The sequence below is a fragment of the Pithys albifrons genome, chromosome Z (assembly GCF_047495875.1).
Source record: "Pithys albifrons albifrons isolate INPA30051 chromosome Z, PitAlb_v1, whole genome shotgun sequence".
Classification (NCBI taxonomy): domain Eukaryota; kingdom Metazoa; phylum Chordata; class Aves; order Passeriformes; family Thamnophilidae; genus Pithys; species Pithys albifrons.
In genome coordinates, this window is record NC_092497.1 from 1,192,126 (window position 1) to 1,201,994 (window position 9,869).

A 9,869-nucleotide genomic window follows, 5' to 3' on the forward strand; every position below is an offset into this window, starting at 1 on the left:
CAGTTATATTTTTGGACAGTGTCAGTGTCGCACCTTGGCTGGCTGCGAGGTGAATTCTCAGTCTTTTCCCAGAGAGGCAGAAACGAGCGGGGAGCATTCAATGAACTCTCTCTGTCCTTTGTTCCAAACGAAGAAGGAATAAAGCTGGGAGTGGAGGAAATGGTGATAGTTCCCAGGAATCTCCTTGCAGTCCAAATCGGTCCCCAGGTAGAGGGAAATAAACAGGTCTGCAGTGTCCTGAAGCAGCTGTGTCTCTCCTCTCTTCTCTCTCTCTCCAAAGCTCAGGGTGCCCAGAGATGGAGAGGGAAAAGCAAAGAGCAGAGTCAGAAAAAGAGACCTCACCAGCAAGAAGTGGCTTCTTTTCTGCAGCTGCCCAAAGAAAAACCCCCCAAAAAGTCAAAGCAGCACATAGGGAAGAAAGAAAAACTTCTCCCCACCCCCAGGTGCTGGGGTTCTGTTTTCTCACCTCCACCCAACCATTAAGCTTGAATCTAAAAGTCATCAGCCATCTTTTGTCTTCACTCCTGGGACTCCAAGCCTAAACCTTTTGTGTTGGTATGGTGAGAAAAATTCTCTGAGTGGGCTTCTCCCAACACCACCTTCCTGTGTTTGAACCTTTAACAGCTGGAAACACTTTTCAAGTCCTCTGGGATAAAGCCCATCACACCAAGTTCATCTGAGAACCATCAGTTTCTAAAACCTCGCTGTAATCTGTCCTTTCCTCATTCTCCCATTGACTCTAACCCTTTCCCCTGCTTTCTGCTCTGCCAGCTGCTGATTGTGCTGGGATGTTCTGGTCACTGGTGCTGCAATGGGGACAGAAAATCAGCCTGCTGTGCTTGGCATGAGAGGATGATGCAGAGGCATCTTTATGGTACATGACCTTGTTTCTTGGAATCATTTCCGTTGAACGCACTCATGTAAAAGTAACAGGAAGGGACATTTACATTCAGCAGAGTCAGTTTTCTAGCTAAAAACATGAAATAATCTTCTTCTGACATCACAAAATTGGCAAAAGCAAAGCTTGAAAAACTCAACTCAAATACTTTCAGTTCCTCTTTAAACATTCCAGCTGGGTTACACGTTCAGTTCTTGTCCCAGGCGTGAAAAAAAATGTGTTTTCCAGCAACAAATATTCACATGTTCTCACTTTTAATACAGAGAAATTGTTCCTGCCTGGAGTTGGACTAGGAGGGGAAGGACTCTGCATGGCTCTCTATCCCACACCAGCAGAGAGCCCACCAAGGAGAGCTGAGGGGGATCAGCTCCTGAGGCAGGAGAGTAGGAAACAACCACAGGCAGCTTACAGAAATAAATGCAGTTTTAGCAGCTGGATCCACCAAACTTTGTATATCCACTGGTGAGGCAGTCCCTAAGATAAACTGTCCATGATCTCCTCATGCTGTGATTATTCTCCCCTCTGTCATGTTGTGTTCCTTTTTTGTGGTTACTCTCTGCTCTTTCATGGCTGAGGGAGGGTAGGAAGGATAAAAACATCTCTACTCACCCATGAGTGTGGAGAAAAGAGAGCAGCTGATCCTCCCTAGGGTGATTTAGGGTGAAAAAGAGCATTTGTCTCATGGCACCTGGCTCTGATGTGAACAGAGATGGACTCTGACCTTTGCACTTTGTACATCTGAAGCACACACAGCATGACCTGTGCACACAGCTGACACTGCCTGCCAAGGCCAAAGGCAGACCTGCCCCATCAACCCCTTCATTTATTCACTCAGAAAGTCCACAGAGCTCTTTTCAGACTCCAACTCAAAATTCTCAGCCTTCTCATGAAGCTGAGTTGAATAAATATTAAGAATTACCTACATTTTATGAGCCAATGCTAGAAATTTGCTGCCATTAAATTCCATGGAGAGATACAAGTGTGGAACAGAAACACGTGCTGTATCACAGACACTCCCAAGGAATGCTGAGTCAACGGTGCTTAAACCTCCATGGTGAGACATTGTGGGACTCTTGGGCTGCAGAACTCAGTACCAGAATGAATTTAAATTAATCACAACGGTGAGAGGTGAGAGACAAGATGTGAGACTGTTTTCTCAGGGAAAACTGCATGAGATGCACAAAACCTGCATTTATGTTGTGAGCTCCCAGCACAAGGACATGAACACACTGGAGTGAGTCCAGAGGAGGCCCCAGAGCTGCTCCAGGGCTGGAGCCCCTCTGCTCTGGAGCCAGGCTGGGAGAGCTGGGGGGGCTCACCTGGAGAAGAGAAGGCTCCAGGGACACCTGAGGGCCCCTGCCAGTGCCTAAAGGGGCTCCAGGAGAGCTGGAGAGGGACTGGGGACAAGGCATGGAGGGACAGGACACAGGGAATGGCTTCCCAGTGCCAGAGGGCAGGGTGAGATGGGATATTGGGAAGGAATTGCTGTTTGTGAGGGTGGGCAGGCCCTGACACAGGTTGGGCAGAGAAGCTGTGACTGCCCCTGGATCCCTGGAAGTGTCCAAGGCCAGGTTGAAATAACCTGGATTGGTGGAAGGTGTCCCTGCCCATGGCAGGGGGTGGAAGCTTTAAGGTCCCTCCTAACCCAAACCATTCTATGATTCTGGAGTCCCTCTGCTCTGGAGCCAGGCTGGGAGAGCTGGGGGGCTCACCTGGAGAAGAGAAGGCTCCAGGGACACCTGAGAGCCCCTGCCAGTGCCTAAAGGGGCTCCAGGAGAGCTGGAGAGGGACTGGGGACAAGGCATGGAGGGACAGGACACAGGGAATGGCTTCCCAGTGCCAGAGGGCAGGGTGAGATGGGATATTGGGAAGGAATTGCTGTTTGTGAAGGTGGGCAGGCCCTGACACAGGTTGGGCAGAGAAGCTGTGTCTGCCCCTGGATCCCTGGAAGTGTCCAAGGCCAGGCTGGAATAACCTGGGCTAGTGGAAGGTGTCCCTGCCCATGGCAGGGGGTGGAAGCTTTAAGGTCCTTCCTAACCCAAACCATTCTATGATTCTGGAGCCCCTCTGCTCTGGAGCCAGGCTGGGAGAGCTGGGTGAGCTCACCTGGAGAAGAGAAGGCTCCAGGGACACCTGAGAGCCCCTGCCAGTGCCCAAAGGGGCTCCAGGAGAGCTGGAGAGGGACTGGGGACAAGGCATGGAGGGACAGGACACAGGGAATGGCTTCCCAGTGCCAGAGGGCAGGGTTAGATGGGATATTGGGGAGGAGGTGCTGGGTGTGAGGATGGGCAGGCCCTGGCACAGGTTGGGCAGAGAAGCTGTGGCTGCCCCTGGATCCCTGGAAGTGTCCAAGGCCAGGCTGGACAGGGCTTGGAGCAACCTGGGATGGTGGAAGCTGTCCCTGCCAATGGCAGGGGGTGAAATGAGATGATCTTTAAGGACCCTTCCAACCCAAATCCTTCTTGGATTTTGGGATTCCTGCTGTAGCTGGACCTCTGTGGCTCTGCACCGAGACCCTGTGCTGGCTGGCAGGCATTGCCTGTGACCCACAGCTGAAGGAAAGGTTTTATGTGTAACTTGAATCTTTAAAGCACATTGGTAAGTTCTGAGCTGTGCTACTCATGCAGAGCACGGCACTGGAGGCACATTCCTGTGACTCTCCTGTTCCTGCTTCTGACTCAGCCAGTCATGTGGATCTGAGCAAACAGTAAATCCTTCAAAAAACCCTCTCAGAATAAAAGTCCCAAAAAGACATGAAAAACTAGGGTTGTGGTTTCCCTAATCAAGGACTTTGAAAACTGCCTGGAGGAAGGATCAGAAGAAAGCATGGCTGGAGGAACTTGAGATGATGTGGAGTGTGACCAGTGAGGAAATCCCAGGGGAATTCAGAACCAGAGAGGAACTGGCAGCTTCTGAGAGCCCCAGCATGGGAAGCCCAGTACAGGAGGATGTTTGATCCTGCAGAAAGAAAGGGCCTGGTGTGCCTAAACACTGGGTCATGCAGCCACCACAATCCCACACCAAAGGAATTGGCAGCCTCTGTACAAAAAATTGCATTTTATGAGGGGTGGGGAGGACTTTGATTCCCTAAAATTGAGTTAATTTTTCTTCTAGAGGATGAAGTTAAAGGTTTCTTCTGTAAAAAGACAAAACTGTTCATCAGTTGATATCAGTCAGCTTCTCATACTTCCTTGAAGAGCAGAAAGGCCCTTCTGTCCATGCCGTATTTTCCCACCACAGATTTTGCTCCTCAAAAGGGCCCTGCTTTGTTGAGTTGCTCCATATCATCATATGGGGCCATCCTTTCTCCACCCATTTCTAGCCCTCCCCTCATCCCAACATCAGTTTTCCTGACCCTGAGCCAAGGCAGATCCCACCTGAGGAGCCACATCACCCTGTGTCAGGGGCGGGAAAGCAGAGGTGGCTCCATCCCTTTGTGTGTCCTGCTCTACAACACCCAACACCGTTTGAAACCTCATCCCACCCAACACTCTGACTTCTTGTCACACGAGTGGGCATTTTTCCTGTAAAGTTGTGGTTTTTCTGGAAGGAAAGCAGCAGTTGTGGCTGCCCCATCCCTGGAAGTGTCCAAGGCCAGGTTGGATGGGCTTGGAGCAGCCTTGGATGGTGGAAGGTGTCCCTGCCCATGGCAGGGGAGTGGACTGGAGGATTTTTAAGGTCCTTTCCAGCTCAAACCATTCTGAGTTTCTATGGTTTTATGAAAGTTTCTTGGTTGTTCCTCAGAAAGAGGTTTCAGGAAGGAGAATTCAAGCTGGCAAATGCAGGACAGACCATATCCTACTTATATCCTGTATCTTATCTCCCATCTTTGTCTCTCTGTTTCTCTCTGTCATATATTCTGCATCTTATATATATACTCAGTGAGGAAAGCCAGTGACCAGGATCCCCTTTGACATCTATGTTAAGGAGAATCTGTTCTTTCATGTAACATTAATGTAAAATAACTCAAAGTGACAAGCCATCTTTAATGTCTTTGGACTAAAAGCAGCTTTTTCATGAGGAAGTATTTTCAAAGCTGGTGGAGGGACTTCACAAAACCCATGAATAGAGGGTTTAGAGGACCCACACACACCTGCTTATTTTCAGATTTCAAACAGATGGCAGTGCTGCACGTTTGTACACTGTTTATTCCACATAAAACTGATCTCTGTTAAGACTAAGGCAAGATTTCCTATTAAACACCCCATAAAATACAAGGCAAAAGAATAATGTACCAAGAAATTCAGACCTTCGTCCACTGAAATACAAGTTTTCAGGGGAAAAGCCACAGTTGGCTGCTGTTAGAAGTTGTTTCTCTCTCCCAAACATCTCAAAGACTTGAGCACAATACAATGACAACCTCTACTGAAATACTCCCAAGAGATTCCAGTTCAAGCACTACCGTGGTGGTGTGACACGTAGTCCATGCAAGGATCCCACTACTGGCACCTGATGTAGTTTTCTGTTGGAAGAGAACAAACTTCACAGCCAGATTAAACACTGACCTTTCTTCCCTGACATAATTTTTTTTTCAATTTATCAGCCAAGTCCAGATTATGTGGAAGAAAGCAAAGTTCCTGGCAATGTGTGTGTGTGTGTTCCAGGGCTTCAAAGCTTCAGCAACAGCTTTTTCTTGTGACTACTTTGTGTGCACTGGGCTTGAAGCAATAACTGATCTACAGCCAATGTTTTAGTTCCCATTATCCTCCAGCCTGGGCAGCTCTGGAGTCTGTCCACCAGCAGGACATGCACTACAGGAGGTCTCTGTGCAGGAGGTGACAGTTGTGACCAGGGAGCTAAAGCCATGGGTTCACACACCTCCATCACTTGTAATTAAACTCAGTTTTCCTCCAATTGAATCATAGAAAGATGTGGGTTGGAAGGAACCTTAAATCTTACTTTGTTCCAACCCTCTGCCATGTGCAGGGACACCTTCCACTAGCCCAGGTTGCTCCAAGCCCTGTGTCCAACCTGGTGCTGGACACTTCCAGGGATCCAGGGACAACCACAGCTTCTCTGCCCAACCTGTGCCAGGGCCTGCCCACCCTCCCAGCCAGCACCTCCTTCCCAGTATCCCATCTAAACCTGCCCTCTGGCACTGGGAAGCCATTCCCTGTGTCCTGTCCCTCCATGCCTTGTCCCCAGTCTGTCTCCAGCTCTCCTGGAGCCCCTTTAGGCACTGGCAGGGGCTCTCAGGTGTCCCTGGAGCCTTCTCTTCTCCGGGTGAGCCCTCCAGCTCTCCCAGTCTGGCTCCACAGGACAAGACTCATTAACCCAAACCTTTTCACTGCTGTACCAGGCTGTTCCCATTGGGTGTACCAGGCTGTTCCCACTGGGTGTACCAGGCTGTTCCCACTGGGTGTTACCAGCACTTCATTAAGAGGGCACCCAGGGCTGTGCTTGGTGGGTCCCTGACTGAGGCACAGCAGGGACAGGGCCTGTGTTGTGTGTCAGCACTGAGGACCTGCAACCCCAAAGCTCCACACCCACACAGACGGGCTGGGGCTGAGGTGGGACCTGCTGCAGAACTGGGGTGGGATGAGGCCACACCTTTAGTACTGTGTTCAGTTCTGGGCCCCTCAGTTCAGAAAGGATATTGAGGTGCTGGAGCGAGTCCAAAGAAGTGCAACAAGGTTGGTGAAGGGACTGGAGCACAAGGGCTGTGGGGAGAGGCTGAGGGAGCTGGGGGTGTTTAGCCTGGAGAAGAGGAGGCTCAGAGGTGACCTCAGCACTGTCTGGAACTGCCTGAAGGGAAGTTCTGGCCAGCTGGGGGTTGGTCTCTTCTCCCAGGCACTCAGCAATAGGACAAGGGGGCACGATGGGCTCAAGCTCTGCCAGGGGAAATTGAAGTTGGAGAACAGAAAAAAATTCTTTACAGAGAGAGTAATCAGGGATTGGAATGGGCTGCCCAGAGAGGGGGTGGATTCCCCATCCCTGGAGGTTTTTCAGCTGAGCTTGGCCGTGGCACTGAGTGCCATGATCTGGTAAAGGGACTGGAGTTGGACCAAGGGTTGGACTTGATCTTGGAGGTCTTTTCCAACCCAATCGATTCTATGATTCTGTGATTCTATGATGTTGTGCTGGAGGGCAGGGAGGCTCTGCAGGGAGACCTCAATACTCGATACATGGTCCAAGGCAAATGGGGTGAGGGACAACAAGGCCAAATGCTGGTCCTGCCCTTGGGACACACCAACCCACTGCAGCTCCAGGATGTGGCGGGGTGTTGGAAAACTGGGAAAGGCCCTGGGAGTGCCAGTGGGAGCAGCTGGACATGAGCCCAGGGGTGCCTAGGTGGGCATGAGGCCAATGGATCAGGAACGGTGTGTCCAGCTGGAGCAGGGAAGGATTGTCCTCTGTGCTGGGAACTGCTGAGATGCCACCTGGAATCCTGGGGGAAGTTCTGGGTCCATCAAGACGAGACACTGAGGGGCTGGAGGATGTCCAGGGAAGGGAAGGGAGCTGGGAAGGGGCTGCAGCAGCAGGAGTGGCTGAGGGAGCTAGGGGGGTGTGCTCAGCCTGGAGAAAAGGAGGCTCAGAGGGGACTTTCTCACTCTCTGGAACTCCCTGACAGGAGAGGAGAGCCAGGTGGGGTTGGGCTTTTCTACTGCAGGGACAAGAGGAACAGCCTCATGGCTGAGATAGGGGAAATTCAGATTAGTATCAGAAAAAAGTGTCTCACTGTCAGGGTGGTTGTGCACTTGAACAGGCTGTGCAGTCAGGGTGGTGCAGTGACTGCCCCTGGAGCTGCTCCAGGGTGTTGGGGTCTGGCACTGGGACATCTGTCCTGGTGGTGTGGGGGTCACAGTGGCAATGTGGGGTTCAGGGCTGGGCTGGTTGGGCTGGAAGGGCTCCCCCACCTCACTAACCCCAAGAGTCCATGGCTATAGGTGCCCCTGGCCCCACTGCCCTCACTGAGGCTACAGCCATGGTCACTGGGGCCACTGCCACCCTCACTGAGGCCACCACTGTAGTCACTGAGGCCACTGCCGCAGTCACTGGGGCCACCTCTGCCCCATTGGGGCAGCCACTGCTGAGGCCACTGCCACCACTGTGGCCACCACCACCCTCATCGAGGCCACTGCTGCTGTCACTGAGGCCACCTCGGCCCTCACTGTGACCACTATCGCTGAGGCCACCGCCACCACTGTGGCCACCTCCCCCCTCATTGAGGCCACTGCCACGGTCACTGAGGCCACCTCGGCCCTCACTGTGGCCACTATCGCTGAGGCCACTGCCACCACTGTGGCCACCGATACCCTCACTGAGACCACTGCTGTGGTCACTGAGGCCATCGCCTCACTGGGGCCCCTGCCACCCTCACTGTGGCCACTGCCCTCACTGGGGCCACTCCTGCCCTCACTGGGGCCACCCCCGCCCTCACTGGGGCCACCCCTGCTGTCACTGAGTCCACTGCCACCCTCACTGTGGCCACTGCCCTCACTGGGGTCACCCCCATAGTCACTGAGGTCACTACCACCCTCAGTGGGGCCACTGCTGTGGTCACTGAGGCCACCTCGGCTCTCACTGGGGCCACCATCGCTGAGGCCACCGCCACCACTAGGGCCACCACCACCCTCACTGAGGCCACTGCTGTGGTCACTGAGGCCACCACCACCACTGGGGCCCCTGCCACCCTCACTGTGGCCACTGCCCTCACTGGGGCCACTCCTGCCCTCACTGGGGCCACCCCTGCCCTCACTGGGGCCACCCCCGCCCTCACTGGGGCCACCCCTGCTGTCACTGAGTCCACTGCCACCCTCACTGTGGCCACTGCCCTCACTGGGGTCACCCCCATAGTCACTGAGGTCACTACCACCCTCAGTGGGGCCACTGCTGTGGTCACTGAGGCCACCTCGGCTCTCACTGGGGCCACCATCGCTGAGGCCACCGCCACCACTGGGGCCACCACCACCCTCACTGAGGCCACTGCTGTGGTCACTGAGGCCACCACCACCACTGGGGCCCCTGCCACCCTCACTGTGGCCACTGCCCTCACTGGGGCCACTGCCACCACTGTGGCCACTGCCAACCTCACTGTGGCCACTGCCCTCACTGGGCCCACCCCCGCTGTCACTGAGGCCTCCTCCGCCCTCACTGGGGCCACTCCTGCTGTCACTGAGGCTGCTGCCACCCTCGCTGGGACGACCTCAGCCCTCACTGGGGCAGCCACCACTGTCACTGTGGCCACCGTCACCCTCACTGGGGCCACCGCCGCCCTCACTGTGGCCAATGCCCTCACTGGGGTCACCCCTGCCCTGACCTGGGCCACTCCTTCCTTCACTGAGGCCACCACCACCCTCACTGGGGTCACCCCCACAGTCACTGAGGTCATGGCCACCCTCACTGGGACCACTGCCATGGTCACCACTGTGGCCCCCTCGGCCGTCACTGGGGCTGCCATCGCTGAGGCCACCGCCACGACTGAGGCCACCAGCACCCTCACTGAGGCCACTGCTGTGGTCACTGAGGCCACCTCGGCCCTCACTGGGACTGCCATCGCTGAGGCTGCCACCACCACTGTGGCCACCACCACCATGGCCACCACCACGCTCACTGAGGCCACTGCTGTGGTCACTGAGGCCACTGCCACCACTGGGGACACTGCCACCCTCACTGGGGCCACTGTCGCGGTCACTGAGGCCACTGCCATGGTCACTGAGGCCACTTCAGCCCTCACTGTGGCTACCATCGCTGAGGCCGCCACCACCACTGTGGCCACCACCACCACCCTCACTGAGGCCACTGCTGTGGTCACTGAGGCCACCGCCACAACTGGGGCCACCGCTGCCATCACTGAGGCCTGCCACCACTGGGGCCATTGCCACCCTCACTGTGGCCACTGCCCTCACTGGGGCCCACCCCCGGTGTCACTGAGGGCTCTCTCACCATCACTGTGGCCACCCTCGCTGTCACTGAGGTCACCCCCGCTGTCACTGAGGCCACTGCCCTCACTGAGGCCACCCCCGGTGTC

At 54.5% G+C, this 9,869-nt stretch overlaps 1 protein-coding gene across 1 annotated transcript; it reads left to right on the forward strand.

The window, feature by feature from the left end:
* The first annotated feature begins 7,023 nt into the window (after positions 1-7,023).
* Positions 7,024-9,835, forward strand: LOC139684620 (ice-structuring glycoprotein-like). Its single transcript, XM_071580749.1, has 4 exons — positions 7,024-7,042; positions 7,923-8,176; positions 8,305-9,730; positions 9,816-9,835. Exons 1-4 carry the CDS (start codon positions 7,024-7,026, stop codon positions 9,833-9,835), a joined length of 1,719 nt encoding a protein of 572 aa, XP_071436850.1.
* Positions 9,836-9,869: the final 34 nt, after the last annotated feature.